Genomic DNA, 26,546 nt, shown 5'->3' on the forward strand with positions numbered 1-26,546 from the left:
TGAATGTCTTCAAGAAAATGAAAGAAGTCCAGTTGCCTACGATACAGCACTTAGCTGCTGAATCATTTTCTGTTGATTGGTTAATGGAGAGATTGCTTCAGCTCTACTTGAAAAATGAATAACTTTGCATGCAATACTGCTTCCTCGTCTTGTTTGTTGTTGTGTAGAGTGTCAGTGTGAATCTCTTGTTCTTTGTACAGGAGTTGCATGATTTCATCTCAGGTTCATGCTGATAAAGTCAATTTGCAGATTTAAACTAACAGGACCACGTTTTTTTAATTCATTATTTTAATTTTATTGTATTGTTCAGCCAAAGGAGATCTGCTTTAATGGCTCGCTGCAGCACCCTGGCAAATTACTAGTCGGAAAAAACTTGCTGCAGTGTATTAATATTGTGTGCAACACAATGAAATTCTGGTTCACTCATTCAAACTGCTGTGCATTAGGTGACAGTTACACTGTTGGAAATGTTGTACTGTACATGGATAAAATACATACACATTATTTTTAATATATTAAGTATAATTGCAGTTTTTTCTAGATTTTTGTGTTAATAGCAGTGTTATTCTACACCTTTACATCCGCTCTGTTGTAAATTGTTTTATTGGCTAAGCAGAAAGTATTGGAGTCACACCAGGCTACAAAACCTTGAACCTGGCTGGCAGGAGCTTATGAAAAACAATGTACATGCACATTTTGATTTTTTACCAGGCACTGCTGCAGTGCAAAGATAAACCCTACTTGTCACCTCGTCATCGAAGATTAAATGGCAAAAGTTTTATTTGCTGGAATAAGAGTGAGTTGCACATGCAGTTTTTTCAATTTTAGGCAACAACGGTCAGTGTTCGGGAACTAGATAAACTAGGATACAGAACTTTAGTTAAGCAAGGAAGAACACAATTGTTCGGGGTAAGGAAATAAATATAGCTTTGGTTCGGGGGCTAGATTTAAGATTTTCCCTGTCAGTTGACATTTTGCTTTTAGCAAAATGACTGGGATAATATGAGGCCTGAGCTCACAGAGTTTGAGACCGTCGGCAACTCCATCTGCATGCGAGCACTTGGCACTGTGAACAGCTGCTCTTTTAAAACTTCCTCTAAAAAATGCTGCATCGACTCTCATACAGTATTAATCTCTGCTATGCTTTAAATGTTGATGCAAAGTGTAAGGGAGACAGGAGACAGAAGGTTGCAATCCCAACTGAATCCCAGCAAACCTTAAAAGGACTTAATAAAGTCAGAGATCACAGAGATTACCTCAGCGGAACGGTACACACATACGTTGACCTGAACTAGACTGTTCTTAGTTAATTAAAGGATTTAGTAATTAGTAGATTGTTAAATACGGGACACATTGTCTTCCTATTGTGCTGTGAGGTTTGCGTCACCGGATATCAAGACTAATACCTTCTAACTGGAGCAACAGAGTGGAGGTTGTGAAAAATAGCTGGTATCACAGTTGGTAAAACAGTCATAGATCCAGATGGTAAGTACAGTAATCCCAGGAAAGGATTGTCCAATTATTGGCTTTAGAAGGCTAATATTAGGTATGTTGATGGACACTTTAGCCAAACAGCAGTTCTTAATTGAGTTCTGACATTTGAGTTCCTTCATACAGACTGTCGTTCAATACTTTTAATCCACCTGAAAGCAAAAATTGCAGATCAGAAAGAGCTGGAACTGGAAAAAAATTGGTAAAAATTGTGGGCACACTCATTAAACATGATACAGACTAAAACAAAGATAAATGTAATCCTATCAGAGACTTTGGGTTGAAGAAAAACTATTTATCTGATCACCTGAAACACACCCATGTCGTATGATTTGGCAAGTTAATGACCAAGAAAACTTGACCAGGACACCTTTCAGAGGAGGGATGGGACGCAAAAAGATTTTATCGCAGATTGCAATGCAATAAACGAAACTCACATAAAGTTGACTAAGGTGAATTTTTGTTATCGAGATAATAGTGAATATTCTCACATGAATGACTTGAACAAGCTGTCTAGCTCACTGGCGTACAGCCTGCCACCATGGCCTTAAGGCATGGCTTGCACATTGTTTCCCCCAGAAATCAACTTAAATTTGGATGCATGTAAATAACTATGGATTCCAAACTAAAAAAACACAGGGAGATGAGGTCACCACCATTCATTTATCCTTCATTAGTGCAGGAGGATTTATGTTTTCTGATTTAAGATTCATTGTTCCTTCACAAAAAAAAAATCTGTGATTCAATGAAATTTTTTTTTTGTGATTATATTATGTTTTTGCACAATTTTATTATTTATATTTTAAAGTTTGAAGAATATTTTGTTGATTATCGGGATAACACTGTTCATTGTAATTATGTTGGATCGGATAATCATGACATGAATTTTTTAAATTGTGCCATGCCTATATCAGACACAGCAGTTTGTTGAAGATGTGCTTTATTACAGGTCTTAACTTGTTCTATTCTTACCTCAGATTCCATTTCTTCTCTCTCTTCCAACCTCAGGGATTCTCTGAGCTATATACAGTATTGTTATTTGTTGTTTCATTCACATTTTCCTCTCTTAGTGGTCGTCTCTTTGAGATAATTAAAAATATATACTTGTTTTACCCAGAAATGTATGAATTAACTTTCAATCCCATTTTGTGTGCTGAATCTATGTTCACATGGCATCACAGTCTTTACTGACTCTGCCTGTCTCTTTTCAAGGCAGCTGTGTTAGAAATGCCGTCTGATTTGTAATGGTGACAGCACCGTGCATTTTACAATTGAGCAGCTTATTTCACCATCGCAAAGTGTGAGCAGCAGGTATATCACCTTAGTAATGATAATACTGTTACCTCTCTGATGATCCTAATGATTAAGGAGGGGTGGGGACATGCAGTAAAGGGCCCCGGGTTGTAATCACTAAGGACTTGGCCTCAATTTTGGGGCCCACAATCTACTAGGTGAGCTACTGGGGCACCCTAGGATTAATGACTTCAACGGTGACATCATTGGAACTGTTGTTTGCACTGGTCCTTTTGCATTTTTTCTCTTTTTCAGTTGGTATATCAGTGCTTTTTCCACACAGATTCTGTTGTGTCTGTAGACAATACTGAAACTAAACCAAAACATAAAGATGTGGCCAGAGTCAGGTGGTTCCTTTTAAACGATGTCTGCTCCATTGTTAATATTAAAATATTGATGAGTGCAGTTTAAATAAAATTTTTCGTGACTGATGTTAATGCAACAGCTAATTGTAATATTGATTTCAATTGATCAATTGATAGCCAATACCATTGCTTTTAAATGAGCTGTTGCACTTCTATGAATATGTCTCTGCAGTCTACATGCCGGCTTATGTGTGTATTTGAGCACAATATTGGCACTGTGAAGATTTTCAATTATGAGTAGCTGTGCTGGAAGAATAAGCAGAAAAACTATTGGCTAACCATTTGTATCATTTGCAATTAGTGTAAGAACTAAAGCTTGATTTTTTTCCCCCTCTCTCTCATCCCTTGGTTTAATTGGCATTTCCATGTAAAAATGTGAGAAAGTCACTAAGACGGCGGCAGCCTTCCATTTAAACAGATTATGGATGGAACAGTTACCAGTGAGGGCCAAATAGCCCTTTGTAATCCTCACAGAGGACATTTAATTAACTGCCCTTCTTTTCTATTCTCTCTCTCTCTCTCTCTCTCTCTCTATGCCATGCCATTCAGTCTTTTTCTATCTCATTGCATTTCTATTTCTATCTTTTCCTTGCCTGTCTTTTTTATTTGTCTCAATCCGTCTGTCCTCTTTTCAAAATGTGATTGTGTATAGAGGAACCTCTTGTGCACACACACACACACACACACACACACACACACACACACACACACACACACACACACACACACATACACACACACACACACACACATACACCTTCACAGTGCAGGTGTTTTCACTTAGCACTTTTTTCCTTTAGAGGCTAAACGACTGGAATAGTTTGTGCTGCATGTTAACCCTAAATAGGAGACAGCGAGAAAGAGGGGAATGAGTTCCACTTAATGCCTTCACTACTGTCAGCACAATATAGAGTAGGAGAAAAAGAGAGATATTGAGAAAATGAGATAGTAGTGAGGAGGAGAGGTGCTGATTGGGGTCATCAGAGGAGAGTGGACAAGGCAGAGGAGGAGGGGTTTGTTTGATTCAGCTATTAACTTGACATCAAGCTCCATCACAGTGTTGAGTACACATATATACTCACTACTACATGTGTTTAGACACAATATGTAAACATGCAGAGACAAACATATTCATCAGGAACATCTTTAGGTTCCAGGAGAAAAAAGGGTTCTTTTTTCTATAGCTGTGTTTATTTGCACAATGTAATGTTGACTCAGAAACTATACACCATTGGCGCTGTGCCTTTGCACTTTAACTGCATCACATGACTCATAATTGTGTTCTTACATGGCAGAGATAATAGAAGCAGTTGGAAAGTATTTGTCCTTGTATAGTGTGCTTGTGTCTGTGTCATGTTTGTTGTAAGAGCTTGCTGAGGTTTCCTTGATTTACTATGTGTCCTTAATATGATGATGATGTGCCGAAGATCTGCACTTATTGCTCATTGTTCATCATTAGGACAACACCATGAGTGTCGGTGAAAGTAGACATTTGGCAGCATCAGATCTTGCCAGTATGTGACCTTAAAGCATACAAATTTAGCCAAAAATGAAAATTCAGTCATTGGCTGTGTCCAAATTCAGGGGCTGCAGCCTTCAAGGACGCGGCCTTTGCGGCCCACGGAGGCCGGGTCCTTCGGAGAGACCTTGAAGGCCGCGTCCACCGTTGTTAAATGGGACGGTCCAGCCTTCGGAGTATTTCCTGGTTGCGTCACCAGGTGTTCATGCATTAAAGTCTATTTTGGTTCAAATCTATGAAACGTGTACATGTATTTATGTGTGAACAATGTGTCAAATCTAAATTGAATTATCAACATTACAAAATAAACATTAACCCATTGGTGAATAACAACTATATTTACCACAGCAGTACCAGCGTCACGTATTTTAACTGAAAGTTAAACTTTGGAGGTTTTATAGTCCCTTGAAGTTTAACATATCTGGCGTTGGATGTTCAAATGAGTAAAAACCGAGTATAAACCCATTACTTAAATTTAAATGTCATGTCTGCGCCACTTGATGTAGCCATTTTCTCTTGCTTCCTCTTCTGTTTCGGGACTGAGCAGCGGTGCGCAAAGGATCTTGGGATATGTGAGGCCGCGAAGGATAGTAGCGGTGCGTCCTCCTAAACGAGGGTGGGGAAGGCTGCATTTGTGGGCTGCATGTGGAGCAGCCTTCGAATTTGGACAGCCTTCGCGCAGCGTTGTGACGTAATTGGCCTTCAAATGCGCCCTTCGTGGGCTGCAGCCCCTGAATTTGGACACAGCCATTATCTACTCACCCTCCGGCAAATGGAAGGTCGGGTGAATTTTTGTAGTCCACAAAACATTTCTGGAGCTTCACAGCAAAATAGCCTGTAGCATCTCATTAACAACTGAAGTAAATGGTGTACTCCAAGTTTCTGGAAGCGTTGGCAATTTCAAATTGATTTGAAAAGATGTTATTTACAGCTTTTTTTAAAGACAAAATCTTCACTGTTGCTGCTAGGCTAAAAAGTGTAAAAAGTGTGTGATACTCCAGGAGACTTGAATTGTGTCAGGTGAGCTGTATGGAGCCATTTCAGAGAATCCTGCAATGCTTTTTAGCTGTTAAGCTCCAGAAATGTTTTGTGGACTAAGAAATTTCATCTGGTGACAAAGGAGACTGTGGGACTAAAGCTTGGTTCAAGGAAGGAAGAAGGATGTCAGTTATGTGTCCGTGCTGCTTGCATTGGGGTTGTGGGCTGTGAACTAATTATGTGATGAAATTCAGGTTAAAATTTTATATAGTTAATATCATGTGGGTTGGGAGCACAGTTAATAAGGTGGTGTATTTTTTAAAAAGTATTCAAGCTAAAAGTAATTTGATAAAGAATGATGTGTGTATTTACGGGAGTTAAAAGCTGACAAAGTTGGTAAGGTTAAAATCATCATTAGATAGTGCTTTAAAATGTATTTAATTCATTTTGGGGGTTTAAGTATGGGTAGTTTCCACTTATTTTCAAGATTGATTTATAGTACCTTTAAAAATTAAGTAGTTGATTTTGGGTTATGTTGATTGATTATGGATTCTTGGGTTACATTTTTCTTGACCTCCTATTTGTGTTTGTGTTTAAGGTTTTTCACCTGATATTGGCCTTGGCAACTTTCAAATAAAAGAAAGAAAAGAAAGAAAGCTGAATCTTGGTCATTGAGTGAATTCCAGTCCAATCTTCTGAAGCAAGCTGCCTTTTCAAGTGGGGGAAGCTGCAGTTTAAACCTCACAAGGGCCACTTGACAATAACAATTGAAATCTGCATAGAGAAAAACAAAAATGTAATAATTAGTTATGTATATATAGGGCGCCAGGGTCCAGTATTGAATCTTTCAGGGACTGGATGGAGGAAATGTTTTTAAAAATAAGTTGGAAAGTACTTTTCATTTGTGGGTATTTCAATATTGATCTTTTGAATCCTAATAAACACAAAATTAGTGAAGAATTCATCAAGACAATGTACAGTATGTTTCAAAAATGACCAGACCCAGTAGAGTAACATCCCACTGTGCCACTTTAATAGATAATATATTCACTAATGGCATAGAAAACAATCAACGATATCAGTGACCATCTACCAGTTTTTACAGTCTATAACATTGAACACAAAAAAAAAAAAAAAAAAAAAAAAAAAAAAAAAAAAAATCACCCAGACAAGAAACCAGAATACAGGACGAATGAGGACGGAGGAATTAATGAACGCACTAAAAGATTTACTGGCACAAAATTGGGAAATATTATATAAGGAAAAGGATATTGACACTGCATATGAAACATTCTTATGTCAGGCCGAGACTCAAAACAGGACTCAATTGCTGAGGTGTCAGTGAGCTGTTTTTATTGTGTTTCAACAATTCTCTCGATAGAGTGATTTCAAAACAAAAGGACTGTGAAAGTTACTCTTAAAGAACCTCTCAGAAGAGAGAACTAGGCTTAAGAATCTCTCTGAAGAGAGAACTAGGCTAAAACAAAAGAAAACAAAAAATCACTCCTAGGGAGGAAACTATCTATAGAAAAGTATCACTATATCAAAATCAAAATCGCTCTTAAGGAGGAAATCAACGGGCTTCAAAACATTAACTATATTATAACAAGAAACAGAAAATCTCTCCCAAGGGAGGCTGACAAAAGGACTAAACTAATGACTATGAAACAAAGGATAGGCTAAGAAAATTAACAGAAAATCACTCTTTCGAGGTAGACAACAAAAACTCACGAACACACTGTGGCTTAGATCAGGACTGTGGATTTGGCTTCTCTGGTCGGACATGAGACGAGACACTTTGGCACAGGACAAAGGGGAACGCAGACTTTTAAACACATGAGGGTAATGGGGAACAGGTGGACACAATCAGGAATCAGGGGAGACGGGCAGGTGACACAAGAGGAAGGGCAAGTGATCTGAAACGAGAGGAGAGTTAGATTTTCAAAATAAAACAGGAAATGACAAGACAATAACCCAAGACGAGACAACCTCACCGCGGTGTGACATCTTAAGAATATTCAGATCATTGTATGATAAAAATTGTCCCATAAAACAATATAGCGGTAAACAAAAATATAGAGATAAGAATAAGTTAACTAGTATTATAAGGAGATGTAGGAAGGACTACTACAGTGAAATAATAGATGATGATAATAAAAAATAATGTTAAAGGAATATGGAATATAGTATTATTAAAAATGGTTCTAAACAAAGAAGTTATCCTCAGTATTTTATTGATAATGATAATGAAAACTTTAATATGGATGAAGTGGTAAATAAATTTTTTGTGAGTGTCTACAGACTGTAATGAAATAGACATGACAGTAGTGAAAAGGGCAATTGATGGGATTTCAAAACCACTAACAAACATCTGCAACCTGTCATTCCAAACCTGTGAATTTCCAAAATCAAAACAAAATCAAAATAGCTAAAGTCATACGACTGTACAAAACTGAGAACATACACCACTTTACAAATTACACACCAGTTTCTTTACTTACATAATTCTCCAAAATTCTGGAAAAGGTTTTTAATGACAGACTGGACAAAATTTTTGATAAACACAAATTACTTACCGACAGTCAATACGGATTCAGGCCAAACAACTCAACATCATTGGCATTAACTGAATCAATTTGAGGAAATCACAAACTCCATAGATCATAAAGAACATGCTGTTGGGGTATTTCTGGACCTCAAAAAAACATTTGACAATCAATTGTGAAATACTGATTAATAAACTGGAATGGTATGCCTACAGGGGCATAGTATTAAATTGGGTAAGAAGTTATCTAAGTGGCAGCAACGATTTGTAAAGTTGGGAAAGTTTTCTTCATCGTGTTTGGACATTGCTTGTGGCGTCCCCCAGGGGTCAGTGTTGGATCCCAAACTTTTTATTTTGTACACTAATGACTCATCCAAAGTATCCAAAATATTGAAGATGGTATTACTTGCTGATGATACACATATTTTTTTGTTCAGGTGCGAATCTACAACAGTTATAAGAGGTGATCACTACAGAAATGGGAAAATTAAAAAAAGTGGTTTGATAGAAAAAACATTATCATCAAATTTGAATAAAACCAAAATCATTTATTTTGGTAATTATAAAGCAAATACTCAAGTACAGATATAAATAGATGGTGTCATCATAGAAAGAGTTAATGACTACAAATTCCTTGGGGTGACAGAATCAGCTGGAAAGCTCACCTATATCATCTACAATCCAAACTGTTGAGAAGCATTTCAGCACTGAGTGAAGCCAACCATGTTCTGGATCACAAATCTCTCCATATACTCTACTGGTCACTGGTTTTACCGTATTTAAGTTATTGTGTGGAGGTTTGGAGCAACACAAAAGTTCACTGCAATCACTCTCTATACTGCATAAAAGAGCCATAAGGAGTTCATAATGTTGGATATTGGGAACACACTAACTCATTATTCTTAACATCAAAAACATTAAAATGCAGTGATCTTGTTGAATTTCAAACACAAATACTGTACAGGGCAAAAAAAACAACCTACTACTGGGAAATATTCAAAAACCATTCTTTGATAGAGAGGGGGGTTATGATCTCAGGGTAAAACTAAATCTAAAAATTCTAGCTGTACACACAACTCTCAAAAGTTTTTCTGTATCAACTCTTGTTGTAAAACTATGGAACAGTTTGAATGTGGAGTTGAAGCAATGTACAAAAACAAACCGGTTTAAAAAAATATACTAAAACATGAGTTTCACAAGGTACAGGGATGCAGAAGGGCTTTAAAATTCACTAGGGGATTATGATGGTTTTTATATTCATTGTTTATTAATTTATTCATGTTTACAGAAAGATAAGTGGATATATATATGTGTATATATATGTATGTATGTATGTATATATATATATATATATATATATATATATATATATATATATATATATATAGAGAGAGAGAGAGAGAGAGAGAGAGAGAGAGAGAATGCTGTACGGTAGTGAAGTATGGGGTCCACTCAGTCGTCACCACACATTTTACACGTACACAGAAACACACCAACAAATGCATGTAGAGCAGAATTAGGCAGATACCCACTGATAATTAACATTCAAAAGAGAACGCTCAACTTTTTTAACCACCTGAAATCCAGCCCCCGAGACACCCTCCACTCCAAAGCCCCCCAAACTCAAGAGCTGAGCCCAGAAAAGAGTCCCCTATGTCAGTTGGTACTGAGGCTAATTGCCCCCTCTCAGACACAGTCTGACCAGCCTCACAACAACACTGCTCTCCAAACACCAATCAGAGTAAAGCAAATTATAACACAATGTAAAGAAACCTACCTGGAACATTGGAAAGAAGAAACTAAAAGCCAAAGTAGATTAGAATGTTATCTAGCCCTAAAAAGAGATTATGAATTAGCAGAATATCTCTCTACTGTCAGAGATAGAAAACAGAGACAGATGCTCACCAAGTACAGGCTCAGTGACCACAAACTGACAATCCAAACAGGAAGACACAAACAATCATGGCAACCAAAAGAAAACAGAACATGTGGTCACTGCTCAACAGGTGAGGTTGAGACAGAGATGCACTTTCTCCTACAATGTAAAGCATTCAACGAAACCAGGAACATTTATTTTAATAAATTCAATTCGGTAATCTCAGACTTTAAAGAGCTAAATGACATATCAAAATTAAAAATACTCCTGGGAGAAGGAGACAGGGCATATCTTGCTCCCCAATATGTGTCAACATGCCGAAACCTGAGAGACAGGGAATGACCGACACACACAGAGAGAGAGAGAGAGAGAGAGAGAGAGAGATTGAGTTGAGTTGTGTTTTGATGCTTTGGCAACATTGTGGTAAAACTTTCATGCCAATAAATTTTTTATTTTTTTTTTTTCACCAGACAAGCACTTCAAATGGATTTGTGCCTGAGGAATATGGATACAAAATTAAAAACAAAAACAGTTTTTGAACTTGCATAAAGGTTAAATTTATTTGCGACTCTTCAGCGTGAGTGGCAGAGCTGCACTGTTCGTCAACTTGTTCCAGTAACTTGTGTACAGAGCCCCGCTCCCGAGGCGGTCTGCTGGCATTTCTTTGCACTGTTTAGTTCTGCTCCTCCTCCCCTTTCTAATCACAGTAAGAAATTTTGCCTGTTCTGATTTTTGACACTTACAGGTGTATTATTTATTGAGTAAAATTTTCACGGAGGTGCACCATGAATTTTGCAAAATAAAATGTAAGAAAATCGACCAAAATATCGGCTCCGACAAACCAAATGGCGATGGTTTGAGCCATCGCCGATAGATGATATATTCGTCCAGTCGCCCAACCCTATTGTGTTCATAACAAAAATCCATTAACATGAACAAAACACAGCAAACACAACTTCTATTTTTCATCTGACGGGTTTGTGCATAAGGGCTCATGACTCTACACATACTGTATGTACTCTGAGAACAAGATAACAAGATGGTGCTATGCGAAATTGAACTTGTCGCAATGCTTGGACTCACAACCTATTGGAGAAAATGAGGTTGGTGGGCACAGAAAAGCATCTATAGCACTATTAGTAATTGTGGGTCCCACTGTTTCTAGGGATTGCAACATATCAATAGATCCAGTGAGATGCATTAGTGTGAGGGATGGTAATAGCACCGAGCTACATCTCCCTATAGTCCTTCATTAGCCACTAATCCACTGATGATTGTTATTAGTGAAAGGTGTGTGTGTGTGTGTGTGTGTGTGTGTGTAAGATGCATTTTGGCATAGTGCTCTGTATATTAGCCCAGTGATTTATTATCTGGGTAATGCCGTCCCTTCTTTCCCAAAGCTGCTTTGTCCTTTTGCCAATTAATTCTGAGTCTGTTACGACTACAGGGAAAGAGGGAGGAAGACAGGGAGATCATCAACAAATACATTGGTTGAACTCCACAGTCAAGTGCAGTGCTATATTTTTTGTAAGATGCGGATGGTTAATTTTGCTCTTCTGTTTTCTTTTGATGTCTGCTTATGTTTTTCTTTGCAACGTTCGCTTCCTCCTTTTCTTCCCTAATGCCATTGATTTATGCAATTGCTTGCTCATTGTTTTCATTTTTCTTTCTCTGCTTAATTCTTCCATCTTCCACTCTTCGTTGTCCTGCGGTTTCTATAACAACCTCAGGGTCATTTCTCATCCTCTGCATTTCACTCTTAGTCCTGTTGATGCAACATTTAACTAACAACTAGTCACTTAACTCATTTGTCTTGCTGTGCTCTATATTACTTGATTGCACCCACTTATTCTGAAAATACTTAATTTTTTCCTGCTCTCCTCTTGCTATCCACCTTCCATCCTTTCAACATTTACTGTACAGTCATTCACACAAATGCATCTTCTTGTCTTACTACTTACATTTGTAATGACAGAGAATGTAAAATGTAAAGAGCAAATTTATCATCTGGACTTGATATTCAGCCAACTGTAAATAAACATAGGACAATACAGTTATACCATTTTTTTAAACAACTATTCTGCCAATCTACCAAAAGTGACCCAGCTGAGAGCAATCCTCTGGCTCCAGCCCTGACATTACTCCTCTGCTCCCCTGCTGTGACCAGCAAACACTGCTGTGCAGCATCTTCTTTGTGTGTGTGTGTGTGTGTGGGACCTTTTTTGATTTTTATGATTTTTGCCAGTGTTGATATGATTGCTGTTTACTACGGGTGCAAATAACACAGCACTGATTATAATTACTAGTTGAGATTCAGAGATCGCCTCCTAAGTATCTTGGACATATTTCCCTTGTCCATGTGAGACATTCAGGAAAGATGGGAGTGAGATTACAGTTGAATAGTAACATCCGAATATTCAGAAGAAAAATACTAGATGACTTTGGCATTGTTACCACCTGCTAATTCTAATTGAACATTTTTTGGGGAAAACCAAACAAATCTTAGCAAAGAATTTGAATTGCAGAAATAGGAGATTCTTGCTGTTTTTTTTATTTGCATAACACCTAATTGCTATTCTTTAACTTGTATTTGTTCCACAAAACCTGAATCCTCCAGCAGAAGTTTTCATTGTAATTACTTTACATTTATTTATTAATTTGGGCAGTGGGCAGTATTGCGTTCTCAGATGGTCTGTACTGGCTACTAGGGACCACAGCCACTCACCAAGTCCTTCAGTGTGTCTGTTTTTGACAAGCGTGCTCAACGGTCCTAAATGCCAAATTGAGCACCACTAGTGGTCGCAGTTCAGCACCAGCATGTTAGACCTACCACTCCACTATATCGTAACATAGCAAAATTTCATTGTTTCCTGACATCTAGTGAGGCTGAATGTTGTATATTGTACTTTTTAAAAAGTTTTTTCTTGTATAAATCAAAAGAAACAAACAATACTGAACTGAACAAAGATAGAATATAGCTTTTTTTTGTATGTTTCTGTAAACTATGCTAGAGCCTAACATTTGCTTTGTTACCAAATGTGGCTAATGTATCTGCTTAAGGGAGTGTATTTGGCTGGAAGTCTGGATGATATGCAACAAATCTGAGGTGAATCGTTCACTTTTTCATAAAAGGGGGGTTAGACGTCACCTTTTCTATGATATCATGTTTGGTTCAGGAGATATGATGCAAAATACATAATTCAGTTATGGCACAAAGTAAAATGGCCGCCGCGTGCCGTTTTTGCGATGGCTCCATCTCTGAACATGTTCAGAGCCCCAAACTGTACAAGTGTACCAACTTTCATGCTTTTATGAAAAAGTGAACATTTTTTTTCGCATGTCATCTTGACTATGGCAGAGAATTGTTGTTTCAACCAAGCTTACCCAACCAAGCTTACCCAATTTAATAATTTGGTATAAAATAATTGGAGAACTGTTTATAAATTATATACTCAAAAAGTCTTTTTTTTTTTTACCAATACTAGGTGTATTACAATGGTTTAATATTATTCCCAGAAAACAAAAAAAAATATTTATTTCCACAAATGTTAAATCATTGTTTGACAACCGTATCAGACATTTCCCAACCCTATCTGACCTTCTCTAAAATCCCATTTTTTTCTTTCTTTTTTTTAATCCCTTTTCAGGTCCAGAGTGGTACTTGGTCAGAGTGGAGTTGACTGTGACTGATGTAAATGACAATGTCCCTGAATGGAGCATGGTTCCTGCTCCCTACCTTGCTGTGGTTTCCCCTGATGCCTCTGCGGGCTCACTGGTCTACAAGCTCCACGCACAGGACGGGGATGAAGGCAACAATGGTGAAGTTGAGTACTTCCTTTCTGATGGTATGTTATTTCTTCTTCTGTTCTCCTGCATGTCCTCTCGTTCAACATTTTGTTTCCAAAAAAAAAAAAATTCTGACTGTTTACCTCAAGGTAAGGGTAGGTTGGTGAGGGACAAGATCCTGGTCGGAGCATGCTGGTTCACTGGCATGTCAGTTTTTTTTCTGCTATAACAGGTAAAGATGTTTGCAACCGAATAGTCATTGACAAAGAATATTTAACCTGTGAACAGCACCACTTCTGGGTTTTGCATCCATAGACAAACATTATGACATGAAAGGTTTAGAGTTTACTAGTAACATTACTGTAAGTACTAAATTGTAGTTATTTTCCAATATAATGTAATTAACCTCCTTAACCCCATATTTTTGTTATTCAGCCAGTGTTCGTGGGTCTGGTGGACCCGCTGCATTTTTGGGTTTTTTATTCAACACAATCAAACAATTTTATGTTAAAATACTCAACAGTTTACTTCATCCCAATTACAAGCAATATAAACAGCATATATGGTTAATATTTGCCCTTAGGGGCAGGGGGGGTGGGGGGGTGTACAGTGTGTGGTCATTGAAAATGTGTACTGATATATGTTCTTCACAGAAAATGAGCCAAGGCCAATGAGTTTGAAAAAATAATGAATCGTATCATTTTTCTTTTGACAAAAAATGAAAACGGGTCCCACAGACCCGAACACCATTCAAGGGTTAATTTCTCCACATTGCAAAATAATTGCTTTTCTTATTGTAATATGTATAATATAGTATAATGTAATAATTTTGTCTGCACATTTTGGAATCTGTGATACAACTGCCCATTGGCAGAAGGTCTTCCACTTTTCCCCATGGGGGTGACAGAGAATGAATTGACATTAGAAATTAGCCTACAAGGAAAACAAACATTGATTATAGTTTTTCGAGACTAAACTTTTCAGCTGTTATCCAAAAAAACGGCAATACCCCATGCACAGCAGTGCTTCTCTTCTGGGTGCAGCCAGTACAGGGCCAATCACAGTAGATCAGGAGCAAATCTGATGAAGCCATATGCAAAAGGCAAAGTTAGCTCCTTCTTGTTGTTAATGTAACTGTTAATAAATTGTGTCAATCGTATTCTGGTGTGTGTGGGATTATAGATTTTCAGTTGTTTGAATTGATGTCAGTTCAATTATTTTGTGAATGCAGGATTGTGTGATAGAAGTACTCGTAGTATGATGTTACTTTGTAAATGCAGTGTAGTTTGGGTGAAAGCTTTATCATACCCTGTTATGTACATAGGACTCACAGATGTTAACATCCCATTTCCAGTCTCTCTGCATTTCACATCTCAGCAACTTGGAATACTGACTGTCCAGTTATATTTATCACTTTATTGGCACATGTTTAGCATGCATTTGCAATATATTTTGACAGCTCTTGAATGCAACAGTGTTTCCGCACCCTTTTGCCTTGCAGTCCTTTGCTCTGGTTAACTCTGAGCTGTGACCTAAGGAGATTGTCATGTGTCCAGAGGTAGTTTTGTGTGTCACTAATCTTTTATTTAATGCCGAAAGACTTCTCAACATGAAACTACAGAAAGAAGTCCTGAAGAACAGGATCAAAGACAAGATCAAGACAGTTGAACTGATTACAACAAAATCCTTTTCATCTTTGTAGTTTATCTGCTTGTTATGCTAGAAAGAAAAACTCTTACTGCTTTTTTACTAATATCTGCGATTGAACTACATCTACAGCAACCTAAAAACATCACTTCTTACCTTTCAGTGCTCTTAGTGTTTCTTTCAAATTACTTCTTAATGTATCATTTGCCTCGTCAACATTTTGGGTCATCTATTATACATTAAAGATCATTTTGTACCTGAATTTACGTTTAGGTAATTTTATGTTCTACTATCATCTGTGTATTGTTTTTATTTAGATACCTTGACATTGATAAATTGCTCATTCATATCATAGTCTACAAATCCAAAATGTTTTTACCTGCGAGGATTGATGCATAAGACCCATGCAGATTATGGCCTCTCAATAAAAAGTGTTGCTCCAAACGGCAAACATATTGCTATTATCTGCAGGTGGTGATGGTCGTTTTGAAGTGGACAGGAAGAGCGGCCAGGTACGAACTACAGGCCTTCCCCTGCAACAGGACAGGGAGTACCTGTTGACAGTGGTGGCTGCCGACCGGCTGGGCAGCCGCAGCGCCCCTGCTGTCGTCTCCGTGGTGGCTGGAGCCCGGCCACCACAGTTCACCAACGCTTCCTTCACCATTGCCATACCAGAAAACACCCCTGAAGGACAGCCGTGAGTTTACACATACGCACACAGGGAAAGATAAAAAAGCCTTGTCCTATCTTCAGAATTATCTCCAGAGTATATACAGTCTATTTGGCTTGTAATACACAATGACTTTTTTTTTTACCTTTCACTTATTCACACACTTGTTCACACATACATTTGTCTTTGACATTAGATGAACATTAATTTTACTTTGCCTGTGTTTGAAAAGATAAATTCATCAAAGACATTTCATGTAGACACATATGTTTTTCTTTCTAAGGCTTTGCTCACACATCTGTGTTTTACAGCCTGCTAAATAGATTTCCATATTATAAGCATGACACTTTTAGCCTTGAGCATGTATGATATGTAGCACAAGAGGAAAGGCACTGCCTTCAAGTATTTATTTACTCACATACAGAGACACAGATGCACAGATGCACGCTGACACACACACAAACACACACCCTTAGGTCCGACTAAAGTGTTAGCTATGACTGGTGTCCTTGGATTGTTCTCGTTTTCCGCCTGCGGTTTGTTTTATTCGACTGACACATTTGGCAAACCCATAAAGTGAATATTTCAGTGTGTTGTTTAAGTTGATTTCATCAGGAAACTTTGTAAGTGCAAGATAGTATGTCTAATAAATAACCTCTACTTGAATTTGCGTTGCTCCTCAAGCTTGTAGCGATATTTCCATCCTTTATTGTTTGTCAGTGTAACTGTGACAAGTTAATAGTGTGTCATTCATTTTTTGATTAATTCCAAACAACTTGTAATTAAAATTAGCAGAAAAAATGATTGAAGTTTATTTTTTTGTATGTTTTTTTTTAAAGGTGTATGGAGAGTATATGATGATGTAATGTACAACATTGGAAATCAGTTAGAAGCAGTGTACATTAGACTGATATTTTGGAAATGATCCAGATATACAGAAATACTGATTTCTATACAGAAATCTACTATGGCTGAGTCTAAGTCATTCTAGTTTATAGGTTCTGTCTACTCTATACAGGAGTACATCTGTGTGCTATAATGTAGTGTGTTTTTGTACTTCTACACTCCTCTTTAAGGACTTTCCCACCACAGAAACTTAACAACCCGACCTAAACGTGTAACTATTGTTAACCACTCCTCAGGACGTGGTACTAATCCAAGTTCCAGGTAGACCTGCTCTCAGCTCTTTTGAAACACAGGAAACACTGCAATTAAAAATAAATGCAGGACATGTCTTAAGTCTGCAAAGTACAAACGATGAGGCTACATAGGTCTTATTTTACCATAATTTATCTGTCATTTAAATGGTAAATAGTTCGCACAGAGCGATATGGAGCACACTACTCATTTAACATTTGCAGTAGTGACTGGGTACTGTGTTTGTTCTCCAAATCTTGTAATGTTTACTTAAGTGAACTAAATGTAAGTTAGCGTGTGCTGCATCCTGCAGTCTGTTCTCCATCAAATTTTTCACCTGCACCTCACTGTCATCTAATTCAATGAAGCTGACTGGTCTGATGGCATGAAACAGAGTGTGGGATCGGCACCTGCTGGTGCAACCTCAGGGACAGCAGACCTGTCTCGAGGGAGGCACTGGCACTGGAGGTCTTGTCTGCTGCTGCTCTAGTTCAATCTCTGCTCCATTCTGTCAACCTTCAGCTACAGAAGTAGCCCCACTATGAAAAAATAATTATTTTGATAATAGTGAAGTAAAAAAATCTGTATTTGTGCCACTTGAAACAATGACATATATGCCCTTGTGTTTCAAGATTTTTGGAGACATTAACCGTTTCTTCACTTTATTGTCATCTATAGTTGTTAGTTATTGGTGGCATAGAAAAAAATCATAATTAATAATTATATTTATTTTATATTGATTCAAATAAATAGTTTCAACCAAAATGAAAAGGTATCTCTAAACTGTAAAATACAGAATTCAGAAAAAGTGAATAGGATGAATTTTAGTTGTGTCAGTCTTTGTATTGAGGTCTTTGTGCCCTGAAGCCACTACTCCACCACCTGGTCACTGCTTGTACCTGGTTACTCCAGATTAAAATGTAGACAGATGCAAAGTGTCCGTAACTCCAAACTCAAAGTTCTTTTACCTCCAAAATGTACTCAGCTAAAGTACTTGCACTTGTTGTGTAATAATATTTAATGGCAGTTCACAGTTTAACACTTCATGTTCCTCTGAACAGTTCTGCTGTGTTTAGCTCCATTGTAAGCTGTTAGCTCTCGTTAGCGCGAGACGTAATGTTACAAGAATTGTTCCGCAGTATCAGTCCATCTATCCCCTCAGTCATAAACAGGACCTCCTGAATGTATTGCGCTGGTTAAACCAAGAGGGCACTGAAAATCAGTATTGATATTGTGAGGAGGATAGCTAGTAGCTAGAGGATAGTGAACTAGCAGCAGGCAAGCAGCAGAGTCCTTTGTTGCGTGGCAGTTTAGCACCGCATGGACAAACTGTCTCGTGTGTTTACCTGATCTGCTCTCCTGATCGGGCTCTGTAGAGACCACTGGTGCCCGATCAATCGGAGCACCTTAAACATAAACAATTATTGCTGTTTGCAGAGCACAGTGCAAACGCGAAGCAGAACCTAAAACAAAAGCCTGTTCTTCAGTTCAAGTTATGGATTTTAAGTTCACTCTTCATTCTGCTGGTGTGACCTGGTGTTTCAAATCTAATGGTACACTTTTTCTCTATGTCTCCCTAGCTTCCTGGTCACACCTGCTGTGTCCTTCCAGAAGAAACCGATCAGCTACAGCCTTCTCATCAATCCCAGTAGTCTCTTCTCCATCTCAGCAGAGACTGGTGAAATCAGCCTGACCCGGCCTATCGACTATGAGGGCGACCAGCATCGCTACTTGCTATTGGTGCGAGCCAGTGAGGGCCTGGACAGCTTGAGCAGTGCAGCTGAGGTTGGTGTGTGTATGTATGTGTGTGTGTGTTGTGTGTTTCACATTTCCTCTGTCGAATTTATGACTGAATGGTCTTCAACAATCTGACATCACGAGGTTGTCTTGTCAAATCTTACAGTGTGCACAGAATACTGCAAACCATATCTGTATAATAAGTCTTCAAATTAACAAGACTTTTACCAGAAAGGTGAAGTAATTTTACCTGATTGTCATGCAGCACAGCTGATTTTGATCTGCTGTATTTCAACCAAATTGTCACTTGGGTAGAATTGTTGACCCAGTGCAGTGATAGTTGGCTGGAGACAGTTGTTGAATTGTGGTGAGCAGATGATGATGATATATCTTACAGACAGCAAAAGAACCACACTAGGTCATACAATCTAAAACTACTCTGAAACATCCTTGAGCTGGACATGCATTTAGGCTGCTATAATGCTATGCGATTTGATTTTATTGATTTACTGTTGCTGTATGGATGATAATAGTTGTGAATGTTGCAGTTAAATTGGTTGTCTAATTCTCTGACCTGGTTAGTCTCATTTCCTTTTTAAATGGGAGGCATTTTGAACTCACTAGTGCCACATGAAAGTCCTTAACCTGAATTGATTGTAAAAGAGTATTAAAAAATCCTCAACCTAACAGTCAAATGTACATGTCTGGTTTAAGTCTCAAAGTATAAGTATTGTCTTTGGTCCAAACAAAATAGACTTGTCTGTCTGCAATGAGTGCTCTGGAGTTGTCAATGACTTCCTCATGTCATCAGGAAGTGAAAGAACAGCGGCTGAGCGCTGTAGGCATCGATGCATCTGGTCTGGTTTCCATCATTATTCTGGCTTCGGGCTAAAACATGTCCTGCTGAACCATCTGTCCTCAACTGCTCCTCTCTGGAACCAAGTGGACTACAGAGCACTAAAAACCTGTATGGAGAGAGAGAGGGGGAGACTTACAGGATGATAACTACATCCAATGGTGAGAGGAGAGAGAAAGAAAAAGGGAAAGAATGAAAGAAAGGAATTAGCAGCGAGTTGTGTGCTCTCATCTGCCCACACTTTTGCCCTGGGTAGCCTCAGCCCATGACTGTCCTCTGGAGCCTGGGTAAGCGTTTTGATCTTCCAAAAGTACAGTCCCATCTGCAGTGAAAAGCCAGCACCTTGTTGACACTGCAACCCCCTGCCCCCACAGCCGCCTATGACAGAAACAATGCTGTGTGTGCCCAACACTGAACACATGCCTGTGATGCACTGCTTCAATTTTGAGATAATTTTTGATTTGCATTAGAAATGAGTGAAGTTGTGTGGCAGAATACTTTGATATGGTGCTTTTACAAGAAAAACTGTTTGTGGTTTGTGAATACTGTCTCAAACATTTTACTGGCCAGAGGTGAGTGTTTAGTGTTCTGCATCAGCAGTAGAAAAAATGTTTTGTAGGCTAATTGTTTTGACAGGGGACACATTTACATATGCTCTGTACTTTATATTGGCTTTAATGCCCTCATACTTGCTCTTTGCTGCCTCTTGAACAGAATTACAGAATTAGTCATTACATCACATTTAAACAATTGCAAGGATAATGGAGGGCTCAATGGCTTCAACAAAGCTTAAGTAGTTTATTGATAGAGTGAATGGTTGTGATATGGCATTACAGGCCACATTCAACTGTTTAAATATTCAGTCTATTTACATCCCAACTGTTCATTAATGATAGTTTACATAGCATCTTTTTTAAGATGTTCTCTTGGCCAACCTTGGCTTAACCAAACACAAACATTCAAATCATCCAACTCTACCCAACAGTCAGTGTTGGGGAAGCTACTTTGCAAGCGTAGCTTGTAAAACTACATGTAGTTCAGCCTGGCAGTAGTTTGAACAAACTACATTTCTACCCCTGGAGAAATGTAGTTTGTAAAACTACTGCTAAAAAAAGTAGCTTTAGCAACTACTTATACTCATTTAACTCAGCGTTAAATTAATCAACATATGGTGTATATGAAACAAAATATAATAGCCTACAAAAAATTCAAATGCCAGCAGAAATATGCCTCTCAACTCAAGTGTTATTTTTTAAAAAACAAAAGCTGACATGTTTGGTCAACATCACAGGAACTTCAGAGGCACTAACACTTAGGCACTAGAACTAGATGCCAGGGCAGAATCGCTTGTTGACACGACACGTGAGTGTCAAGTTTTTAAATCAGACAGCCGGCTCCGTTTGGCACTAAAAACAGCTTTACCAACACTAATATATTCTATATCCAACATGTACATGCTCAAATATGGTTGGGCTGGCACGTTCGGGGGTGCATTGGGGGTAGCAGGAGGGTTGTCCATGACGTGCTTGTGCCATATGAGCACTGCCTTCCTTGGCATAAAGACCCACCCACTCTGTGAAGCATTTGAGTGCTGCCAGGGCAAGCCAATCAGAGGCAGCGTCGGCTTAGCATGTCATAACATGTTTCATGCCTTTTTTCAAAGAAAAATAAAATGTATATTATATAGGTTTGTTTTGATTAAAAAAATATTTCATGTTATTGGCCAAAATTGTAGTTTGTAAATTGAGTAGTTAAACTACAAAAAATGACCCAAAAAGTAGTTGAAATACTTGACGCAGCACAAAATATGAATGTCGTTTAACTACCAGCAAGTTACAGCAAATTGTAGGTAAGCTATGTAGTTCAACTACATGTAGTTTAAGTCTCCCCAACACTGCCAACAGTTCATTGACTCCAGTGCACCATACTGCTACAGGTGATTGATAGTACATGTGACCAGGGCAACTGTAAGCCCCTGAGAGCAAATGTGACAACGCCACTCTGGGAATTTCACCCAGAGAATACCCACTTAACACATAAGTTCTGATAGAGAGAAAAGGAGCAGCGATGGGAGTTCCACTTCAAACACTTTTCCACCTTTATTTAGACATCAGATCAATTTGGGGCTCAAATTAATAAAGAGAAAAGGATAAGATCATGTTAAAAGTAAATTGCTTTATTACAAAATATACTTAAAACCCTGAATGCTAAAAGGGTTACCAGTGAAGGAGAGAGGGTGTCAGGGAAACCCACAGGAGGGAGTGAGTGAAGGGAAACGGGGGTCACCACCACCAGGCACGGGAAGGAACAAGCCGCTCACACTGCAAAGCAGAAGACACACAGGTTACTCATGCAATTCTAATAAGCATTTAAAACTCACTTCTATGTATAAAAAGGGACACGGCAAAGTTAGCATGCAATAGACCCAGAGGGGGGAACCCTCCACCCAGTGACCCCCACCTGTACGCCTATGACAGACCGCCTGCACTGGCACTAAAACAACCCCCAAATTATCACTGGTTCACAAACATTCGGTCACAACAAGCCATCTTCCCAAACACAGTCCTTAAACTAAATTCCTGTAAATAAACCCAAAATAGAACAATGAGAAATTACTAAACAAACAAAGAAAACAGGTCAAAATATCAAAAATTAATAGTCAAAAGACAGACAAAACCAAGCGACCAGACATATAAATACAAAAATCAATTAAAAAAAGGGGTGGGCAAAAACAGCAGTAGCCAGAGCTCCTCCTTTGCCAGTACCACAATTAGGTCATGTGGTGATCTCCATCATATTCCCATTCCTAGTATGAAAGGCATGTATATTAATCCTGTTCAAGGGGGCATATAATATGCAACGTCTCCACAGCTATTGTCTATTACCCCAAACCATATAAGAACATTTAAATTAAATAAAGAAACTGCATACCTGGGAGTTGCAAGTTACACCAAACAACTTATGTGCATGGTCTGGCACTAAATGCACCACACTCCTCTCACTAGTGCCGCACTGCGTGGGGGAAGGGGGGAGACGCCACCACTACCTAGCTCTCCTGTTACCGCAAACACACCTGCAGACACCAGGGAGGTACCTCATAAAGAAAAGAGCCGACAATATGTATGCGACAGACAGGACAAAACTACATACCTTAGTTAACCATTAGCATCCCTAAAGCAACGTGGTGTCAGGACAGAGTGAGGCAAACCTGCTGCTGGCTGCTTGCAGCTACCTTTGAACAAGGAACTGAGTGATTAGGTGTCACCTGATGCTAATCACTGATTGCAAGGTGTGGCTGAAACAGGAGGGGGGAGGGGAACTCTACCTGTCACATACAGTGGGTTCCATGCCAACATTTTAGCAAACATGTAATGTGATTAAAGGCTTGATGCCATTTAGAATAAACTGCGGTGATATAAAATCTTTTACAAGGGAGACCTTGCCAAGACAAGGTCAAATAGCAGTGTAAAGGACAACAACAAGACAACCACAACATGAAATTAAACCACAATAGCATCAGCAAGTACAAAATTATATTTCATAATATAATGTGTGGACAAGGCAACAATATTTTAAGTGCATGTGTTTAAACTGAAGCCATTTCATGCAAACTGAGGGTATTACTGTTTTACATAAAGATGATACTAAACTAAATAATCCAACACTCCAGTGTGAAACAATAGACAAAATATGGCAAAACTAACACATTCAAAGTTTAAACTCGGTACTACGTTGAAGCTGCTGGATCTGGAGCAAATGTCCGTCAAATATCCAACCTATAACTAACCTCATTGCGGTTTACTTGGTAATGACCCCTCCTTGAGCTTGAGTTTTAAAGAGCATCTTTGTTTTACATTGCTGACCCTTTTTGAGAAAGCAGTCAGTAAAGCGGTTAATGCTCACTTATTAGAGATTTCCAGTTGTTGTGGGGACATTTCCCTCGAAAATAAAAAAGTAAAGTGAATCCACTGGGCCCTCACTCTCTCAGATGGTGGAGGTAGATGAAGACATTTGCATTGGTTCTCGCAGACAATAACAGATAAATTGGGTTGCTTCGTTTACCTTCCACATGTTTGTGTTACGTTTAACATTTAACTGTGTATTAACACAGTCACATTATTTTTATTATGCTAAAACACTTGTGACTATAATGATGATATTGCAAAATCCATGGCATAGCAGAATGTGACACTAGTGACAGTGATGAAACTGGGATATTCCCTGTACTGTGGGCTAATGGTTTTTGTTTTGGAATCGCAAGAAAATGGTGAAAGGTAAGTCAGTAATACAAAAATACAATTCCAACAGGAATTGTGTGTGAGTACATAGAATTCAGTGTAACACTGTTCATCAGATGCGTCTGTGGGTGTAGCTGAACTGGTAATATTGTTTCAGAAAAATTGGTCAAAAAAAAAAAGTTGGTAAACCTTACATATGCTGTAGTAAACACCAGGACATTCTAACATACTGACATAATGTGTATCCTGAATCATGGGCTAGGGAAGAACACGAACAAAAATACCCTGTCATGTACTCTATATGTCTATGAAGCTGCATGTTCATAATTGCAAAACACTTCTCCTCTAATTTAAAAAAACAAACAAAAAATAATGACTTTCTCTGGATAAAATAAACAGTTTTGTTGTCGGTCACTAAAGGAGGGTGTGGATCTTCAGTTATTTCCCTCCACAGTCGCAAACATGCAATAATCAGCATTTTCCATCGATGCATTCACATGGAAATAAAACACAGCTTAAAAGAGCTCTGCAATAGGCTGCACAAACACATCCAGAAAGATGTGAGGCATATGTTTTTTAAAGACCGCTAAAGGATAATGAGAAAAATTATATGAACATTTTAAATGAAGTTACTTTTTAAGGGGCCGTGTAAGCTTAACTAACGGAGCACATGATATTCTGAGTGAAAAATATATTGAGTCAAAATATTTTCACAAAACAGTCCACAGATGAGATCCATTTGAGGTCCTTGATATTTGAGTCCTTGACGAATCCTGCCCTAAAATATAACCAGACATCTGCCCTGTATGTTTTCTGGCTTTAGAGTGTATTGTTACTTAACCCGGTGTTAAGCTACTCATGTAGTATATGTTCCAGGAAGGTCACTTTTCTCCCATATACATCTAAAGACTACTGTCTGTCTTGTGCATTCTTGTTTGTCCTGGTATCATAGTTCTATCCATTCATAGCACAAAGTGATTTTAGCCATCTGTCATTTTAGTTAATAAAATAAACTTTCATTCATTTCTGCAGTTTTCTTTTGACAAATACAAAACAAGCTATATCCATCCTTCCATCTGAATGCAGCAGATTTTGACAGCCAGTGTCTAACTGCAGGCATCAGTGTTGGAGTCGTGTGGACTTGCAGAGCACCCATAAAATGGCTACTAACAAACAACGAGTAAAATTCTTCTCTTTTCCAAGTCTTCTTTGAGCTTTCCTCTATTTTTAAATATGAAGTTATTGTCAGCCCTGACTAGGTTCTCCTTGTCAAGCCCTGAACCCTTCTTGCCCTGAGGCTGGCATATATTACATAAGACCTGCCCTCTTGAGATTGGCATACAACCCCAAATAAAAAAGTGACAACCTTTGACCATGCCAAAATATACTTTCCCTTATGGCATTTTGGCTGTATGCATGATATTTAATTTTAGAATGCAAGAATGCAGCTGTCCTGAGAGAATGTATATGCATCAGAATTGCTTTCTTTTCTGTAAGGCAGTGCATCATTATTTAGGTGTTCTATGTTTCCCCACTTCTATTATTAGAGTTTACTATAGCATCAGTAGTGGGCAACAACAATTATGTTATTTGTTTTCCAAAGAAGAATACAGAAGTAATGCCACCACTTCAATTTGTGTGGCTATCTTTTTCTGCTTTTGATTTTATTCTGCTTTTCAGAAATCTGTCTCTGTCTGCCAAAATAGCTAACAGAGGTGGTATATTTGTGTGGATGGGAGTCACTGAGCATGACTTTAATTTGCAGGTAGTTTCCAAGTTTCTCCCTCTAGGAGTGATAGCTCATCGGCACCATTAGTTACCTAACCAGCCCGAGACCTGCCTGCAGCTGCCTAGAGTGTGCATGCTTTTGCACATGTCTGTGTACGTGTGTGTTTGAGCTCATCTTGCTTTATTACAGCTGACTTCACCTCTCTTCTCATTCAATCTTGCTTTCCTCAGCCTTGTACACACATATACTGTATGTTCATATATCTTGCCAAAGCCTTGCCATTTCCTGTCATCCTGGCACATAAGCTTGCTCACTCTGGCATGCAAACCCACACACACATACACACAGGCAAACAAAGATTACACTGACTGGCAAACACACACAAATCACCTCAGGGAGTTGACATGGTCAGATTTTATTTTGTTGTCCAGTGCTTCGAAGCTGATCTTTGCTGAAGGATTAACTGATATTACAGGACTTCATCTTACCTACCAGGACTTAATACCAATGGTATTTACACACTGCTCACACTGTGTGTTTGTGTGTGTGTGTGTGTGTGTGTGTGTGTGTACTAGTGAGTGATGTGTATTGTTAGTGTGTATAGCGCTGTGTTTATGGAAGAGAGGAAGTGGGGCTGGGGGTCAGAGAGGCTCGCCTGCCAGCCCATGTCTGTATTTAT

At 38.5% G+C, this 26,546-nt stretch overlaps 1 protein-coding gene across 1 annotated transcript in view; it reads left to right on the forward strand.

Annotated features, from left to right (window-relative positions):
- The window catches only part of LOC140995186 (neural-cadherin), a 327,710-nt gene that overhangs the window by 82,957 nt on the left and 218,207 nt on the right, over positions 1–26,546 (forward strand). The window contains exons 2-4 of the mRNA XM_073465143.1: positions 13,715–13,912; positions 15,972–16,197; positions 18,888–19,092. Of these exons, the coding sequence (XP_073321244.1) occupies positions 13,715–13,912; positions 15,972–16,197; positions 18,888–19,092 (629 nt within the window). The remainder of the gene's footprint in view (positions 1–13,714; positions 13,913–15,971; positions 16,198–18,887; positions 19,093–26,546) is intronic.

Source organism: Pagrus major, chromosome 4, assembly GCF_040436345.1.
Source record: "Pagrus major chromosome 4, Pma_NU_1.0".
Lineage (NCBI taxonomy): Eukaryota > Metazoa > Chordata > Actinopteri > Spariformes > Sparidae > Pagrus > Pagrus major.